This window comes from Scyliorhinus canicula, chromosome 15 (genome assembly GCF_902713615.1).
Source record: "Scyliorhinus canicula chromosome 15, sScyCan1.1, whole genome shotgun sequence".
NCBI lineage: Eukaryota > Metazoa > Chordata > Chondrichthyes > Carcharhiniformes > Scyliorhinidae > Scyliorhinus > Scyliorhinus canicula.
This window is the reverse complement of record NC_052160.1, coordinates 122,406,469-122,425,872: the sequence shown is the minus strand read 5'-3', so window position 1 is coordinate 122,425,872 and position 19,404 is coordinate 122,406,469. Positions and strand designations below refer to the sequence as shown.

General features: G+C 46.0%; 1 protein-coding gene across 2 annotated transcripts in view; it reads right to left on the bottom strand.

Moving 5' to 3' along the window:
* Positions 1-19,404, bottom strand: part of LOC119978510 (hematopoietic progenitor cell antigen CD34-like) — a 72,376-nt gene that overhangs the window by 33,893 nt on the left and 19,079 nt on the right. For both annotated transcript variants that reach the window (XM_038820192.1, XM_038820191.1), the window contains exon 2: positions 4,821-4,898. In XM_038820192.1, the coding sequence (XP_038676120.1) occupies positions 4,821-4,898 (78 nt within the window). The remainder of the gene's footprint in view (positions 1-4,820; positions 4,899-19,404) is intronic.

The following is a 19,404-nucleotide window of genomic DNA, read 5'->3' as shown; positions in this document are numbered from 1 at the left end:
GCAGGAGTCGGCTGACTTACGGAAGTACAATGGAAGGGGCTACGCAGCTAGGAGGGGCCCTAGCTTTGGGGGGGGGGGGGGGGGGGGGGGGGGGGGAAACACTAGCTATTAAATTATTATATTAAGAAAAAATAACCAGGTTATTTGCAAAATACCAGAAATTAATTAGATCTGCTCTGTCCTCAATGGAAATTACTCTGTTTTCATTCTGTAATCAAAAATAAAACTGGATTGTGAAATATAAAAGTTCATCACAGTCCATTTGTGGAAATCGATAGAGTACTATGTACTGAAGTATTTGTTGCTATTTTTGTTCCATTTTATCGAACATGTGACAGAACAATTATTCAGGGACTTTTATGAGGAACTGTATCGGTCCGAACCCCCAGCGGAGGAGGGGGGGGCTGGGGCGCTTTTTGGACCGGCTGAGATTCCCGAGGGTGGAGGAGACACAGGAGGTGCCGGTTGAGCTGGAGGCGCTGGTCAAAGGGATAGGGAGCATGCAGTCGGGGAAGGCGCCCGGGCCGGATAGGTTCCCGGTCGAATTCTATAAGATGTATGCAGATCTGTTGGGCCCCCTGTTGGTTAGGACCTTCAACGAGGCTAGGGAAGGGGGGTTCTGCCTCCGACGATGTCTCGGGCGCTGATTTCCTTGATCCTTAAGCGGGACAAGGATCCCCTGCAGTGTGGGTCATACAGGCCGATCTCACTCTTAAATGTAGACGGCAAGCTGTTGGCGAAGCTTTTAGCCACGAGGATAGAGGACTATGTGCCGCAGGTTATCCACAAGGATCAAACGGCGGTAGAAGGGGAGGCGGAGATAGTGGTGGCGTTGGACGCGGAGAAGGCCTTTGATAGGGTTGAGTGGGGGTACTTGTGGGAGGTGCTGTAAAGGTTCGGGTTTGGGGAGGGGTTTGTCAAATGGGTGAGGCTGTTATATGAAGCCCCGATGGCCAGCGTGGCCACGAATAGGAGGAGGTCGGAGTATTTTCGGTTATACCGAGGGACGAGGCAGGGGTGTCCCTTGTCCCTCTTGCTTTTTTCGCTGGCAATTGAACCCCTGGCCATTGCGCTGAGGGAGTCGAGGAACTGGAGGGGGCTGGTGTGGGGTGGGGAGGAGCACCGAGTGTCGCTCTATGCGGATGACCTATTGCTGTATGTGGCGGACCCGGTGAGGGGAATGCCGGAGGTGATGAGGACTCCGGGAGTTTGGGGATTTCTCGGTGTACAAGCTCAAATTGGGGAAGAGCGAGCTGTTCGTTGTACACCCGGGGGACGAGGAGGGGTGGATTGGTAGGCTCCCACTAAAAAGGGTGGAGAGGAGCTTCAGGTACTTGGGGGTCCAGGTGGCCAGGAGCTGGGGGGGCCTTGCATAAGCTTAACCTCACAAGGCTGGTGGAGCAGGAGTTCAAGAGATGGGACATGTTGCCGCTGTCGCTGGCGGGTAGGGTGCAATCAGTCAAGATGACGGTGCTCCCGAGATTTCTGTTCCTGTTCCAGTGCCTCCCCATCCTTATCCCGAAGGCCTTTTTCAGGCGGGTTAACAGGAGCATTACGGGGTTTGTGTGGGTGCAGGGGAGGGGGGGGAGGGGGGGGGGGGTCCCCTTTGTTTTGGGCTGAAGGGACGTGTATATTTGTTTTTTGCTAATGTTGGGCGTTAATTTATTTCTTCTTTTTTGTGTACAGGGGGGGGTTGTTCTTTCTGTTCTTAGTATTTTCTGTTATTGATATTTTGTGAAAATTTGAATAAAAATAATTTTTTTTTAAAAAGGTGGCTGGGTAAAGGAATCCATGAAATTCTGGATTGTTAGCAGTCTAGTGACCTGGAGGAGAGGGAGATTTTGTCAAAGTGTGCTTAATTGGTGAAAATCATATCCAGAAAAACCTGGGCAGAGTGGAATAATTGCCAAAGGCCACTGGAATTTTTGGCATGGCATGGTGAGGACTGGTGTTTTATCTATTTTAATTTGTTTGCTGCAGTAAAAGTGTGAAAAACTTAATTGTGTCGTTTGATTCTTTCCATTGGTCATTTGCAAAATTAATTTCTCTGAAAACGTTATCAGTCTCTACAGGGATTGTAACAGTTTGGGGACATATACGTAGAGGTGTGTGTATGTCTGCACGTGTGTGTGTGCGTGTTTGTGTGGAAGTATGTTTATGTATTTGTGTTTGTGTTAATATGACCATGGTAAACCAATTCACCAAACGACCACGTGAAGAAATTACCAACAAAATTTCACTGTTTGTAATTTTTACTTTAGCACAAATCAGAACCAATGCAAATTTAGCATGAATTAACAGAAACATTATACTTCAAATAAAAAAGTTAATTTCACTTTAAATATAATAGCAATACATCCTACACAACCACATCACCCCCACCTCCCCTGCCTCTCCACAGGCATGTAGCACAAGGTAGCCATACAGTTTCCCAATATGCTGTACTTTATTCACACCAAGTAGATCAGGAGTCCTATCCAACAGCAACTTTCAGCTCTGACTTTCACAGGTACGATTATCAACAATAAGGAACACTTCTATAATTCCTCTCTCTCAAGTCGTGATAATGCTGATGGTGTAGCTTCCCAGGGTCCCTTTCCAACTGACCACCCAATAGCACCTTGGTTCGCTGTCTGGTCACTTAGAATAAAAAAATACCCTGTTCTGTACTGTCTCCCAGCTACTCGCATAACCTTCCAGGCTTTAGACCTTGTTAGCTTACTCGCACAGTACCTCCAAGAGATTTTGCATCTGTGTGTTGATCACCTTCTGCCTCCAGATCTCTTTTGTTTCTGCCAGCTGCATAGCTTTCATACGTTAACTTCCTTCCTGTTGGTACTGTTCCAAGTTTCGGATTGCCAAGTCATATGTACCAGCATTTCGTATTATTCAAGAAGATTACAATTGACCCCTTTATAACTGATATAAACTCTTAAAAGTCCTTTTCAAAAAATTACCGATCCCTGACATTTTAAGGAAATTAAAAATGTTCCTTATTTACTCATTCCAGGTCAAAAATCATCACAGAGATGTGTGTGTGTTTGCATGTGCGTATGTCTGAGTGTGTGTGTGTGTTTACCGTACTTTCCGGACTATAAGCCGCGACTTATTTCACACGTTTCGAACCTCGCGGCTTATACAACGACGCGGCTTATTTATGGATTTTTCCCGCTTTCTTTTCTTTACCGCTAATTTTTTATTTTTGTTACAAGCCGTATTTCGTTAAAGCCTGTGTAAAGCTCATTTGTTTCAATGTACCGGTAAGCACCTGCGGCTTATATACGTGTGCGGCTTATTTATGTTCAAAATAAAAAAAAATTTCAAAATCAGTGGGTGCGGCTTATAGTCAGGTGCGCTTTATAGTCCGGAAAGTACGGTATATATGTGTTTGTGTGTGTGTGTGGGAGAGGCTCCGCCTGTTAGAGTGCTTAATACAAATGAGTTCCTTTATAATTCACAAATAAGTAATTGTTCTGTCTCATGTTCGATAAAATGGAACAAAAATAGCAACAAATACTTCAGTACATAGTACTCTATCGATTTCCACAAATGGACTGTGATGAACTTTTATATTTCACAATCCAGTTTTATTTTTGATTACAGAAATGAAAACAGAGTAATTTCCGTTGAGGACAGAGCAGATCTAATTAATTTCTGGTGTTTTGCAAATAACCTGGTTATTTTTTCTTAATATAATAATTTAATAGCTAGTATCTGCAGGTTTCTTTATGACTGAAACATGATCAGGGTAAAAATGCTTTAATGAGTGGGCCTCCTTTTTTTTTTCTTTTTTAAAATACTTTTATTGAAATTTAGAGTTCCCAATTATTTTCTTTCCAATTAAGGGGCAATTTAGCGTGGCCGATCCACCTAACATGCATATCTTTGGGTTGTGAAACCCACACAGACACGGGGAGAATGTGCAAACTCCACATGGACAGTGACCTAGGGCCAGGATTCGAGCTCGCTGTCATCCCAGTGCTAACCACTGCACCACATGCTGCCCATGAGTGGGCTGCCTGATAATGTAACTTATCAAAATCTTGGTGGAGTCACATGCATCTTTAAAATATTTGCTTTGCATTTTCATTCAACTTTTTAACAATTGCAATGGAGTTTATAGGAAATGGGAAGGATATTTGAAGACCAACCTTTATGTCATTCCATTTGGCAAAATGATTGAATCCAATTTTAAAGCAAATCCCTTTAGCAGGAGCCATTATTAATTTAATCTTACCTGGCAGCTGCTGTTGCTACGATCATTTCTTGGGAGCATGTTGGAAACCATTATATACACTTTCAAAACTCCCAAATCAATTTTAACGTTAACATAAGTAGGTGAGTGGGACATGAAATCAAGTGATAAAAATCACAGTCCAAGTCTTTCCTTCCCAAATTACTACCAAAAATATACGCAGAGGATAGAGCTGTGCGGACAGAAAATTAAGATAGTTTATTCAATTAAGAAAAACATTTATCTTCTGGGGCTAATTGGCAACATGAAGAGACAAACAAGGAACAGTTTACGTCAGAGGATATGTCAGGAGACCTTGGAGTAGATTTGCAACTGGAACCTGGTCCTTTGCTGGTGTTGAAATCAATAGAGAAACAAATCGGATAGATTCTATAACATGCAACAGCCAAGTTAAAAATCTACCCAATTATTCCACCGGTGACAAAATTATTTGTTACATCTTTAGCATAAATATGAGTCATTGGTGACCTTTGACATTTTAAATTTGGTTTAATTATGAGCAAATTACCGATGAGTTAAATGTAAATAATGAAGCTTATAGCCAACCAATGATGATAAAACTCACTTAATTGTGCACTATCATTCTTTCCTGGAAGGTTAGTTGTATTCGTGGTTTGTGCTGAACCGTGACAGCTCCATTGGTCTAAATTGAAAAAAGGAACAAAAAACAGTTAATAAGATGGCGTCATTTGCATCATAAACCCCGAGCTCTGCTGCAGGAACTAAATCCCTATAACATTTTTTTCCCCTCCAAACGTGAGTGATGAGGGGCGGGATTCTCCCAACGGGCGGCAACGGGAGTGTTTTACTCCGGTGTCGGCGCCCGTCTAGGACCCCTACGGCGCTCCAGCTGCCGATCCCAGCCTGAACCCGGCGGCGCGGGGTCACGCATGCGCAGTTAGGCCGGCGCCAACAAGCCCATGCGCAGTGGCCTTCTTCCCCCGGTGCCCCGTCGCCAAATGGCTTGGGCTACAGGAACTGGCGCGGAGGAAAGGAGGCCGGGGGGCAGAGAGGCCGGCCCGCTGATCAGTGGGCCTCGATCGTGGGCCAGGCCACTACGAAGCCCCCCCCTGGGGTCAGAACCCCACTACCCCCCCCCCCCCCCCCCCCCCCCCCACAGGCCTCCCCCAGACCCTTCAACGCCGAGGTCCGCCGGCTCAGAGCATGTTAGATCGGCACTGGTGGGACTCAGCGTTTTGTTGATGTCCGCTCGGTCCATCCAGGCCTGAGAAGAGGCACGCCGGCCGGTGCCGGCCCGGGTTGGAGAGTCGGCGCATATCCCGACCGGCACTGCGCCGATCACACCGGCGCCGATTCTCCGCACTGCGGAGAGTTGTGTCCCGCCGTCACGGTGGCGTGGCGCTATTCGCACCGCACCGATTCTCCGACCCAGCGTGGGGTGGGGGTCGGTGAATTCTCCCCAAGCTCATCTTTGGCTAGGGGCACCAAAGGGGCAAAATTAACTGCAACAGATGGGAAAGGCGGACCAATCTACTGTGATCATACCTGAACTTCACTCACACTGCCTCTAATTTCTCATAAAGCCTAAGTTTCTTATTTCTCTCTTTCCATTGAAACTGTGAATACTAAAAAGCATGTGGGCGATCCCTAAAGTTAAAGGTCCAAATCATGAAGAAAGAGGAGAAAAAGTGGACCATTTTAGCCTTCAGAGAGAGGTGACGTTATAGCTCTACCGAAGGTGGAAAAGGTGAATCTGGAAATCTACATTAAATTATATGAAGAGGGTTGGACAATGGAGAAGCAGGCTCAAATTAGTAAAAGGCAAATTTAGGATTGATTTTTCAGAAAGTTTTCTTTGCACATTGATTGCATTTTAGAGAGGATCTAGTGTACTGAGTTTTCGGATGTAGAATTGTGCAGTTGCTATAATTTCTAATTGCATTTTCATCTTTCTAAAACAAAAACTCCACATACAAACTGCTGATATACCATTGAAAACTTCCATCTTGTATGGAGACTAGGTTGCTCGAGAGCTGTCCGTGTTGACGGCTGTCTTTAAATCTGAGGATTTCATCTACTCAGGATCCTGCGTTTCTGTTATGTGATGAACATGTCATTTCTTGACCCACAGATCTTTGGACATGGGTCAGGTCACTGTGGGTGTTTCCCTATTGAGGGGATGTCTGAGGAGGGTGGGTCGGGTCACCCCTGGGGGAAAAGGGGGCAGACACTCAAAAACAGAGGGTGAGGTGTGGATGGCCACAGGATTTCGCTATCGGGCCGCCCGCTCAAAATGGCGGCCTGATAGCGGGATCCCCTCGAGAATCCCTCATATTTCTCGCCATGCTCAGTGAGCGTAAATCACGTGCAATTCTGCTCTGGCAAGTGATTAGTCTCCCAAATGTAGAATGTAGTCCAGTGTCTTTGAAACCTTTTATTTCCCAGAAAGTTGAGTTGAAAGAACAGGACCTGGTGGGGGGAGATGCCTTTATGCCATTTGCACAATGTATGATCCATCAAATCTGATTTTGCAGGAATTTGGTTTAAACGTTTGTGGAGCTGGCTTCTAGAAGGGCAAAGACATTTGTTCGACAGCCTTCCCATTTAATCTGGAGAATGCCACAGAAATATCATTGATGGAATTTTTTTAACACTCGAAAGTGCCACTAATATACTGTCCAGGTCTGACTACAGTACGGAATGTGGTGATGACTTCTGCTGACCTGCTCTCTCTGTTTTCCTGCTTGAAAGTAATCCCGCGGGAAGTTCCAATTCCTTTGTTCAGAGCTGATCAGAAATTACCATCCCATGGGATAGAATACTAGGTTCCTGTACAAAAGGTCATATCCTTTTCAACTCGACTGCAAGGCATTCTCATAGGAGCTCAAATTTACATGTCTCATGAACAATTATGCTGGAATGCTGTTTAGTAATGGCTTTAACAACTATAAAATTATAATTCCGAATCACTTGCTGACTAGATTTTTATTTTACATCTGTGCAAGCTAAGTCTTTCACAAACCAAAATCTTTAATAAGAGAATTGTGGAAATGCAATGAAACACATTTTAAATCTCAACGACAACATTTGTTCTTGTAGTGTGTGTGAGTTACCGAGAACAGGACAGTAAGAAATGAATCGAGCTGTTGGCACAAACATGCACTGTTTAAAATAACATTGTTACCTCAGTTTCTCATATGTGAGGAGCAGAGCATGCACCATGTTTCATCACCACAAGCTATTTTCCTTCTCATGCACCCGACAGTAATTCCAACATTGAAAAGTAAATATCCCCTCAACCATTCCACAATCGTCGAATAGGAGGCCTAAACTAACCAATTAAAGTGGTCCCTGGAGTTACGGTCTTAATAATGCGGCGCCAACGATGTGCAGTTTTGAAGGCTATCACTTAAACAATACCATTACATGCTGCTGACATTTATGCCCATAAACCAACACATTGTGCAAATTATCAGGTGAATCGGAATGCCAATATCACAAAGTACTTGCAACTACAATGCTCATAAAAAATGGCCGCATTTGTGTCCATTTTTCCAATGGCTTTTTATGCAAAGGTTTATTTTTCAGCCCTGTTTCCAGTATTGACACACGCACTGAGGGCTGTATTAAGATGAGAAGTGCCGAGAATATTAAGTACCCTAAAGTTTCATGTATTTTTGATCAATCATCTTGGATAATCATGTGTAACAACTGTTACCCTTGTGAGATTAATTCTAAATGTTGCGATATAAAAGTAAACCACTTCACACAACCGTTTCCTTTCTCGCAGCAAGTTATTTTGATCTGGAAAGGGTGGGGAAATCAGATTCAGTAGTAACTTTCAAAAGGAAATAGATATATACTTAATGGGAACAAACGTACAGGGCCATGAACGGGGAGAGGAACTCTTGCAATTGGACAGCTCTTCCAAAGATTCAACACAGGCATGAGGGGCTGAATGGCCTCCTTCTGTGCTTTATCATGCTATATTATTCTATAACTCTAAGATTGATAAGGAAGAATTAGCGGTAGCATGCTGGAAGTAGTGCTTCTAAAAAATAAATAGGTATATTTTAAACATTGTGTCTCATCAGAACGGCTCAAAGTGTTTTGGACTAAATTCCCAACTGAGAAAATTCATGACATAAAATAGTCCCTTTTGTATTACTGCATTGAATTAATTCAGCAATCGTGCTGAGAAAAATATTGAAAAATAAATATCATATCACTGAAGCAGGTTGGGGTCATTTTACAAGTATCAACGGAAATTGTACAAAATAATTCTATTAACATCATAATTATTGGTGCCTGCTAATTTTTTTCTGAATTGGATTATGGGATGTGAGTGTCGCTGGCTGGGACAGCATTTATTGCCCATCCCTAACTGCCCTCCATTTGAGGGGGCATTTGAGAGCCAGACACATTGCTGTGGATCTGGAGTCACATGTAGGCCAGATCAGATAAGGTGGCAGATTTTCTTTCCGAAGGGGTATTAATGAAACAGATGGGTTTTTACGAATGGTTTCCTGGTCATTATTAGGCTTTTAATTCCAGATATTTTAATCAATTAAAATTTCACCACCTGCCAGGTCCCCAGATCTGGCCCTGGGTCTCTGGATTACTCATCCAGTGACAATACCACTCCGCCATTACCCCCTCTTGATTGCTATTCCTCATCTGGATAATTTCACTGGGCTGGGAACCACACAACAAAGTGGCTTAAATTGTTAACTTTGGATGGTTCTGCCAGTTTGACATCCAAAGTTACTCTGAAAGGTTTAGAAGGAAAAAAAGCACTTTTAACGTCAGAGTTACTATTTTAAACACCAAGGCGAGGGATTTCCCATCCTCTCCATTGGCCGAGCTGAATGACATCCTCATGGCCCAATCCCCTGACCTGACCCTCCCCACCCCGACCCGACCACTCCCATGACTAGAGCACACCCATAAACAATGCCGCTGACCCAAATGACGTCCCCGTCCCAACTTGGTACACACCCGACTCAATACACCATAACCCGGCACCCCCTCCCCACCCCCAGTTTCTGAACCTCCCTCACACCCCTGATGACTGTATCCCTCCCCCCGGTGTATGTTCAAATCCGCCCCTCCATATGTCCGGATCCCGCCTCCCCCCCCCCCCCCCCACCCCCATCCCAATCGGCCAGATGCCATTCACGTATCGTAGAAACTTGCCCTCTCTCTTTCAATGGCGTCAAAATTCATGTCAATTAGATAATCTTGAAAGGAAGGCATTAAAATCCGCTGTAATTAGGGTGGCATGTGGCGCAGTGGTTAGCACTGGGACTACGGCAGTGAGGACCCGGGTTCGAATCCCGGCCCTGGGTCACTGTCCGTGTGGAGTTTGCACATTCTCCCCATGTCTGCGTGGGTTTCACCCCCACAACCCAAAGATGTGCAGGTTAGGTGGATTGGCCATGCTAAATTTCCCCTTAATTAGAAAAAAAACAATTGGCTACTCTTAAAAAAAAATTTGGAAAATCCACTGTAATTCTGTGAAGATAATGGGAACTACTACCCATCTAGTTACTCTCCACCAGATACTCAAAACCTCCTGTGAAGGATGAAATAACCCCCATACCTTGTCCGTTTCTACTATCTCAAAATGGGTCAAAAGGGTTCTGAGATTAATGACCCAAAAACTATGATTGTTTGATCTCCAATGATGACTGTAAGAGCTGTTAATTGAATAACTCCCTAGGAATGTAAAAAAGAAGGTTTACAACCTTGTTTTGCAAAGCCAGTAACAGAGAGGAACCATCAAAGTCATCTGGAAAAGAACTGCTGGAAAAAGCAGTAAAGAATTTCGACCTCTCAGAAGCTGTGCGTGTCTCCAGTGAAGTGCACTGTCCGAAATTCAGGTTGACTTTCGGATTTTAAAGGAAACAAACTTACCTCAAAAGGGCACAGTGTTCAACAAACTATGCCTCACTGACAAGAAAAAGGACTTAATTGTACATTCTGTTAACTGTCACTTGGACATTAACTTTTTTAGTTCTGATGTGTATGTGTGGGGTCACATCATTATTACTTTTTTCCCTCCAGTTTAGTAACCAATAAAGTTATTCTTTATTTGTCTCAGGAAAACTGATGCGGTTGGCTCTTCATTAAAAAACATTTCGATTAGAAAACAGGGAAAGTTAAATTGAAAAACCTTCTTTGGGAGTAACCAAGGGAACTGAATTAAAGGGAGACAGTTCATTCTTCCGCAACTGTTTGAATCAAACCTCCTGAGAGTGCGAGCTGACAATAGGTCAATGAAGGGACAAGGCATCCGAAACCTCAGGACCAGTCAGGACCAACTGTGTGCTTCCTGAACCAATGTGAGTTAAGGATTGAGAAAGAACATGAGAAACAACGGAGAGTAATGGTGAAGGCAAGTTGAATCACATCCAGAAATAGAATTATGGGTGGGATTCTCCGCCTGCGCCCGCTCGGTGACCTGGAGAATTCCACCCAAGGTCAGCGGACTTTCCATTGTCTGTGTCTCGCCCGTGAGCTGGCGGAAGAATCCAGCACAAACAAAATTAAAAATTAGATTGGGGCACGATTTTGTGGCCACCTTGCACTCGAGCGAAAGCACAGCACTGCTGGTAGATCCTGGGAGAGGCCTCGTGCAGGCTTTCTGGGAGCCTTCAGGCTTCGCAGGATCTACCCAAGTCCCAAGAGACGGCGGACTTTGAAGCATTCTCAAAAGGGGATGAACAAATGGCGTGTTCCTAAGTAGGGTTTAGAAGTTCTTAGGCGTTCACCAATACCTACCAGCCTCCCGGGATCTACAAGCCTTCCCAGCGAGGATGCAGCCAGATGCCGATCAGTGCTGGTCCACATAAATGTGGACGAGGTGGAACGGAACCCGGGGTGGGGAGGGGGGCCTCTTGTGCCATTGGAGACTGCTGGGACATCAGGGATAGTGCAGGGTGGCTTCCTGGCCCTCCCCCAACTGGCACATTGGCACTGCCAGCTTGGCACTGTCAAGGTGCTCAGGTGGCACAGCCATCTGGCACCAGTAGAGCCAGCACACCACCATGCCCAAAGGGCATGCAGGTGGGGGCCTCCGAGATGAAGTAGATGAATCGCAAAGCCTCAGGTACCTCGGGAATCTGCACATTAAAGTTAGACTAACTGTCTACTATGCAGATTTGCCAAAAAGGGATTTGCCTCGCAACATCTTACGAGATCGCATTGGATCTCGTGAAGCGTAGCGAGCCAGGTAGATCCCGGGAGCGGGGTCTCCCGGCTTTAATTGGCCACCCTGCACCAACTACTTTTCCGGCACAGCGTGGCGATTGGATCACGGCCAAAGACAGGCAGAAAAAGAAAATAAATATTTAATAATCTAAAGCGGTGACAGTGATAAAATCTCTAACAACAATTGACATCATGCAAGAATGAGATTGAGCAGTTTAAATTGTTGTCCGTCAGGTCAGGAATGTTGGTTGGCATTTCATTAGTAACTATCACGTTGTTACACTGTTAATTATCTGACTTACTTTCTAATGACAAGTCTATTCAAATGTTCAACTCCAGTAATTTCTGAAAAATATTGGTGCAGTTAAGGTGAGATATTGTTTGTGTGGAGCCAAAGGCAGAGCAGTATAAATAGAATAGAAGGGCAGCATGGTAACATTGTGGATAGCACAATGGCTTCACAGCTCCAGGGTCTCAGGTTCGATTCCGGCTTGGGTCACTGTCTGTGCGGAGTCTGCACATCCTCCCCGTGTGTGCGTGGGTTTCCTCCGGGTGCTCCGGTTTCCTCCCACAGTCCAAAGATGTGCAGGTTAGGTGGATTGGCCATGATAAATTGCCCTTGGTGTCCAAAATTGCCCTCAGTGTTGGGTGGTGTTACTGGATTATTGGGATAGGGTGGATGTGTTGAATTTGGGTAGGGTGCTCTTTCCAAGAGCCGGTGCAGACTCGATGGGCCGAATGGCCTCCTTCTGCACTGTAAAATTGTATGAATAGCAACTCATGACAATCCTGTAAAGAAGAGCAGTGCAGAAGACATGCTCCCTTTTTAGCACGCTAGCTACCTTATGCTAAGATCCACTTTGAATGCTAATGAATGGATGAGTACATGTTGAATGAATGAAGGAATGGGTGAGTGAGGTGGGTAAGTGGGTGAAATGAGTAGGGGATAGTCAGGTTGGGAGGTTTGGAGGTCGGAGTTGATTGGGTATCAGGGGGGGAGTTGGGTGGTCGATGGAGCAGTGGAAGACGGGTGGTTCACCAGTAATTGGGTAATTGGCGATGGGGGGGGCTAGTCAGGTGTAAGGTGGGGTGACTTGTAGTTACTTGTAGTCAGTTTTGTAGTTACCTAGATGTTTAACCTGGTTAAGTACATCAGAAGTACAAGACCAAGTAAGTACATCAGAACGTGTTAAGTTTCCAGCTTTATCTCAGAGTTGCAGATATTCTTGGAAGGGTCCCGTGGAGCTGAGGAATTACCTATCAAAGTTGTAACTTCCTGGGTAATTCCCATGGAGATCTGCACATCAAGACTTCCATAGTGTTCTGATGTGCATCTCAGCATACGTCTGCTTTCTGACAATCTAGAGGCCAGAAGATTTGGTCCATTAATTTCTTTCCCGCCCAGGCCCAACATAAAATTGATTTAAGATTTACCTTTGGCTTCTTTCTCATGATAATGACAAAACTGCAGAAATATTGGGACACATCCAAGTCTGAAGTAAGGGAATTATGTAGGTCGCAGTGTACAGCTAGTTACACATGGGCTAACCTGAACTGGCTGATCAGCAAATAATCTTAATTCACGGTCCTGATTTCAATGGGGCTGAGGGCAGGGAATGGAGTGTAGCACTCCTGAAGAATGCTTGGATGTAACTGAGAGGTTAAGAGCAGGCCTGATTTTAATTGTTCGGCCTCATTTCTGTACATTTTCTCAGACTCCTTTGAAATGAAAATGAAATGAAATGAAAATCGCTTATTGTCACAAGTAGGCTTCAAATGAAGTTACAGATTTTGCAACCTGACTGATGAGGGTAACTGGAATTTAGCAGGAAGAGGTTGCAGCCGGGAGCCTGTGAGAATGATTCCTGGAAGTCAGCTGGAGGCGGGGAAGCATTTTATGTGACCGATGTGGGGGAAGGGGGAGTGAGGGAGCCCAGGACACAGGAGGCCCAACTCATCGTTGTGAGGTCTGGAACAGCTCTCTTGCGCTTCCTGACCCATAAGGGAAATAAAGTGAATGATTTACCTTTCTGGTCCTCTTTTAATGCAGGATCCTATCCCTAGAAGGTCAGGTCACGTGGGGAAGCTGTCTGCTCCCCCACTTAGGCCTCCACCTAAAATTACCTGTTGGGATCTGGTGATGTTACTGTACATTTTTAAAGAGGACTCCTCTGACTTCCTTCTCTCCTACTTAAAATGGCAGCTTAACATCGGGACACAACAGGTAGGCAGCAGAACCACAGAATTACATAATCGTTACGGTGTGGAGCCCATTGTGTCCGCATCAGCTCTCCAAATGAGCATTATAACCGAGTGCCATTCTCCTGCCTTTTTGTCGTAGCCCTGCAGATTAGACAGTACCGACCCCACCCTGGGTGGTGTGAATCGCAGTGGCAGAGGCAGTCTGCCATTGGCTGGAAGTAGGATGTTCCGGTCCCACCAAAGTCATTGACCTTTTCCGTTGCTTTCACCATTCGTTGCTGGGTAATCCACAGCGGGACGCTGCCATCAGCAAGAGCAGAGGATTCTGCCCGTGGAAAGGGCTGAAACACTTTGGCCATCGGTTCTATTCAACCAAACAGCTAGGGCGTGATTCTCCGAGCCTCGCGCCGGGTCAGAGTATCGCCGCAACCGCGCCACGCCGCCAGCGTGCGATTCTCCAAGGTGCGGAGAATCGGCACCATTTGCGCCATCGCGTTTGGTGCAGCACCGGTCGCGGGCCGCTATCCGCGGCCAGGCCGCCGATTCTTCGGCCCGGACGGCCGCACAGAGACGTTGGAGTCCCACTGCCGCCGTTCACTCCTGGTTGCTGCTGGCGGGAACTCTGCGCGAAGGGTCAGGGGGTGGCCTGTGAATGGGGGAGGGGGGCTCCGTCCCCGGAGGGGGGGCCTCCGATGGAATCTGGCCCATGATCGGGGCCCACTGATTGACGGGCCGGCCTCTCCCCACTCCAGGGCTGCTTTGTTGCATGGCCAGCCCCTGAACCCCCACGCCATGTTGTGTTGGGGCCGGCGTGCTGAAGAAGTCCCCTGTGCATGCGCAGTTTGGCGCGGCCCAATTGCGCATGCGCGGGTTGGCGCGGCGCCAATTTGATGCCAGGAAGGGAGGCTGGAGCAGCGTGAACCGCTCCAGCGCCGTGCTGGCCCCCACAGGTTGTCCCTGCGCCCATTTTGCGCCATCGTGAAACGCGACGGCTTTCATGACGGCGCAAACACTTAGGGCGGAATTGTCCGCAGGGGGCCGAATTCGTGAAGGCCATCGTGAACTCAGCCGAGGTTCACGATGGCCTCGGGGCCCGCTTCCTGCACCTAATTTACCCCCACCCAGGGGGCTAGGAGCGGGCCCAGTCACGCCGAGAATGTGAAGTCATCCGCGCATGCGCGGACGACTTCATCGCGCAGACGGCACGAACCCGCGCATGCGCGGTGACCATCTTTTTCCTCAGCCGCCCGGGAAGATGTGGCGGCTTGATCTTGCCGGGCGGCGGAGGGGAAAGAGTGCGTCCATTTTGGACGCTGGCCCGACGATCGGTGGGCACCGATCGCAGGCCTGTCCCCTCCGGAGCACAGTCGCGGTGCTCCCGTCCAAATCGGGCCCCTAGATGCCCCAAACGGGCATCTGGCACCCGTTTCACGAATGCAGCGACCAGGTATGGTTGCTGCCGTGGTGAAACGGGCGTGAAGGGCCGGCCGCTCGGCCCATCGGGCTCGGAGAATCGCCGTTCGCCGTATAAAACGGCGAGCGCCGATTTTTCCAAGCGGGGGGTGGGGGGGGGGGGAGAATCGCTGGGGGCGCCAGGGGGGCGTAAAAAATGTCGGGAGGCCCTCCCACGATTATCCCACGCCACGTGGGGAGCGGAGAATTCCACCCTCTCCATTTAGGAGAATCGCGCCCCCGATGCCCTCTTGAATGCGTCAATTGAACATGCCTCCACCACACTTCCTGGCAATATAGTTTCAGACCCCGACCACTCGCTATGTGAAAATTTTTTTTCCTCACATCACATTTCTCTGCAAATCACTTTAAATCTCTGCCCTCTCATTTTTGAACCTTTAACGAGCGGGAGTGGGTCTCCCCATCTCTACCCGGCCCAGCTCCCTCATGATTTTAAACATCTCTATCAAATCTCTTTGACTTTTCCTCTCCAAGGAGAACAGTCCCAGTCTCTCCAATCTATCTTCAGAACTGAAGTTTCACAACCCTGGTCCCGTCCTTGTAACAGAGGTGATAAGTCACATTCCTTCTTTGAACTGTCACCTGTCCCCCACTAAAGCCGTGGCCCCTCGACAGGACTTTCTGCGCTCCCGCCGCGTGTCACAGCAGCGGGAGTGGCCCACCACTGACTGGCAGTAGGATTGTCTGCTCCCGCCATTGTCAACAGGGTTTCCCATTGAATGCACCCCCGCTACTGGGAAACTCACGGCGAGGGGGGTTGCACCAACTGCGGGACTGAAATTACAGCCCATACATTTTCTTGGCTCACGAAACAAATCCGTCACCAATGGGTTAAATTAATAGATGAATTCAGTTGTCAGTTCATGGCCACAGATTTCATTTCAGATGTTTCTTTGATTAACCAATAAAGAAAAAAAACACTTCATTGCCAACCCACAAATTCAAGAACATCAAGGGCCGGCAAAATTCCATTTAAAACATCTTGGTTTCCTTTAAAAGCTGCATAAATGTCACTATACTCCACATAGGGTTAACATGTTGAAACTGGGACTGAAGAAGCCTCTTAAGAGTACGTTTGACTGGGTTATATTTTCCAGCCGCACTCTGGAAAAGTTTACCTAATTTACTGATGTAATTCCTTCATCGTGTTTCCCAAACCCTACTTAGCAAATAGTTGGCAAATTTGAATCCATTGATGAGCTATAATAAAGTTGCAGATGTCCTTGGAATAGATTGTATAGTTCTGCAAGAAACAGCTAGCTGGACAAACTCTGGAGAGAAAAATCAGTGTTTCCATTTTATCATTTTGGATTAATCAGCCTTTGAATGTTCCAATGCTGAATCTTGTTTATAAAAAAAATTGTCGTAAAGCATCATTTGTCCCAGCAAATACGAAGCATTGCCAATGATAAATATTTCACTTTGAAGGTATTTTGCTAGTGGTTGAGTGATAACTTACAGTATAGTCCTGCCTCTTTAGTTAAACTTTCAGATGATTATACCCCGTTAGGCATCAACATGAAGTATTTTCACTGCACAACTAATTTGACAAATGTTATTTTGTATTGACCGAAGCTTAAGAGATTTTACAGGCTTTAGGCATATGTACACTGGCTATGGCCTGATCCCACAGAGGAACAGGCAATAGATTAGAATTTGCAATTGCAACTTGGAAGCAAAAAATTCCAAGAATGAAAGAAATCTTCCTTCTTAATATACCTCAGACAACGCAGATTCCCACCGAAGCTAGACAATTTGGTTCTTTAACAAAAATTACTCACCATGAAGACCAGTGAAATTTGCACTAAGCTCATGGGAGAAACCAAAGTAATGAGTAATTAATCTGTACAGAGGAACACTGACCCAGGTATGTCCCAGTTTACATCACAATGACAGAGATTTTCTTTACTGTGGGAAGAATCTAGGAGCCTTAAACTGCAGAAGCGGCCAGGGAACTTCAGACAAAAGCATTAGCTTTCATTTATCAGTGTCCCGTGCAGTGATTTCAGGGTTTTGCTTTTAAAGTTTAACCTCAGTAACGGGGTTGGTTTTTAGCTTCACCACCTAATGGTCACCTTGCAGAGTTGATTTTCACCCATTCATTGATTTCATGTGTGGTAGCCCAGGAGCCCGAGTGTTAACACCTATATTAAAGACTTTGGGGTAAATTCTCCGTTGGCGGAATTCTCCATTGTGCTGGCAGCGCAATCCACCCATGGGTTTCCTGGTGGCATCTGGTAGCTACAATGGGAAATCTCATTGGCCAGCAGGCAGAAGGAAAAATCGGGTGCCAGCAATAACTCGCTGCCGGGAAACACTCGGCTGGGGAGGTAGAGAATTCACCCCATTCTGTGCCTGTTCATAAGTTACTCTTATTAGTTACCGATAAACACTTTTGTTCTTCATTACTACCATCTACCTGCCATTGCCTTGTACCGCCACATCATGGAATTAAAATTGGGCAGGTTCCATACTGCGTGTGGAATTCTCTCTGCACCATTACCGTAGCAAATGATATTTTAAATTCTCCCATACACCAGCTATCCTATGACCTCCCAAAGTGAATGCCACATTTGTTGTCGTTGAGAACAGCTCTCGGGTGTAGAAACACTGCCCATGTCCCCTAGGAACTGGATGGAGACTGGTCAGATACAAATTGTGACAGCAACAAACAGAGAAGATTTTGAGCCATTGGGCTTTGAATTTGAATTCAAATGTCAGGGTTGAAAGGCCAGTATCTAGTCCACTGCGCATTTCAGGCCCCAAAGAGAGAGCTTGTGCTCCTTCTGACAGATTTTCAGTTGTGGTCAAAAGGAGTAGAGACCTTGAAAAAAATTACAAATAGGGAGAGCTTTTCCTCCTGGGTGAGAATCTGAGGTGAGAATGAAAGGGCCTGACCCACATTGCATCTGCCTGACCAGCTGAAAGGGGCAACTTTCTGGATCCACACTGATGAAGATTGCATGTTAAAGGTTGGTAAGCAGGGTAAGGTTCTGGGAGATTACACTTTGGAAGCAGGCTGTCTGCCACGGGCAACCCTCTGGGTCCTTTCTAATTGCTATCACCCCAATTTGAATCTAAAAATTGTTCATACAACAGGAGTGTTAAAATAGCCGAATCGGTGGAAATGAGTGGTAATTGTGGTCAGAGGGAGTTGAAACTATGCCATATAGTTTGAAAGTAAGCCCACACTATGAGCCTTTTTAGCAGTTACTACTCACCACCATCACACATTGCTGAGAAAACAATGTACTGCAAAAAAACCTGTAACATCCAGGTGTCAGTCAACATTACAGATGATTGAGGAGTTTTAGAAGCAGACAGTGTGACAGATATGTCCTGTTAAATTATGAAGGATTCGATAATTCTAATATTTCTTTGTAGGGTTTTAGTATTTCTATTGAATGTATACACATTATCCATCTCATGTGCTGATACCAGAGCAATGGTAATGTTTCACCCTTGTCCAAATGAACTGCTTAGGCAGTATTAAATGAAAAGTTCACCATGGTGTTAATAAACAGTTAATATTGATCATCAGCCACGGCGGCATGGTGGTGCAGTGGTTAGCACTGCTGCCTACGGTGCTGAGGACCCAGGTTCAATCCTGGCCCCGGGTCACTGTTTGTGTGAAGTTTGCACATTCTTCCCGTATCTGCGTGGGTTTCACCCCCACAACCCAAAGATGTGCAGGATAGGTGGATTGGCCGTGCTAAATTGCCCCTTAATTGGAACAAAAAGATAATTGGGTACTCTAAATTTTTTAAAAAATATATTGATCACCGACCGTTTATTGATCCAATATATGGATCGCGTGTCAGTGAGCCACTGTCTGTGCCCTTCAAACAGAATTTTCGCAGACCAAGAAGGAGTCCACACCGAGTTGTTAAAAGGAAATAAGGTTTTATTACAATAATTATTACTTACACAGCACGAGAGATCCCAGCCGGGTCACTCCTGTTGGTACCCAAACTGGACGACTTTATACGGAAGATAACTTTACATGGTTTAGGGTACCCCGCCCCCTTTAACGGGGGAGCTTGTATTCGGCGAGGCACACAAGGAGTTTAATCATTTGCACCTCATAAGTTCCGTGCAGGTTATGACAAGAAAGATGAGTAAGCCAGCAATCCTCCAAAAGTCAAGATAGAGTCCATTTATTTCCTACATATTATTAAATGTATACAAGGCCAGTGCTTACTGATTGCTTTGTACACAATGACACACTTCAGTTTATTGGAAGCAAGGCCTTGCCTCTGGATGCAATCTTGTGTTGCACGTATGAAATAGTATCTGAAGAG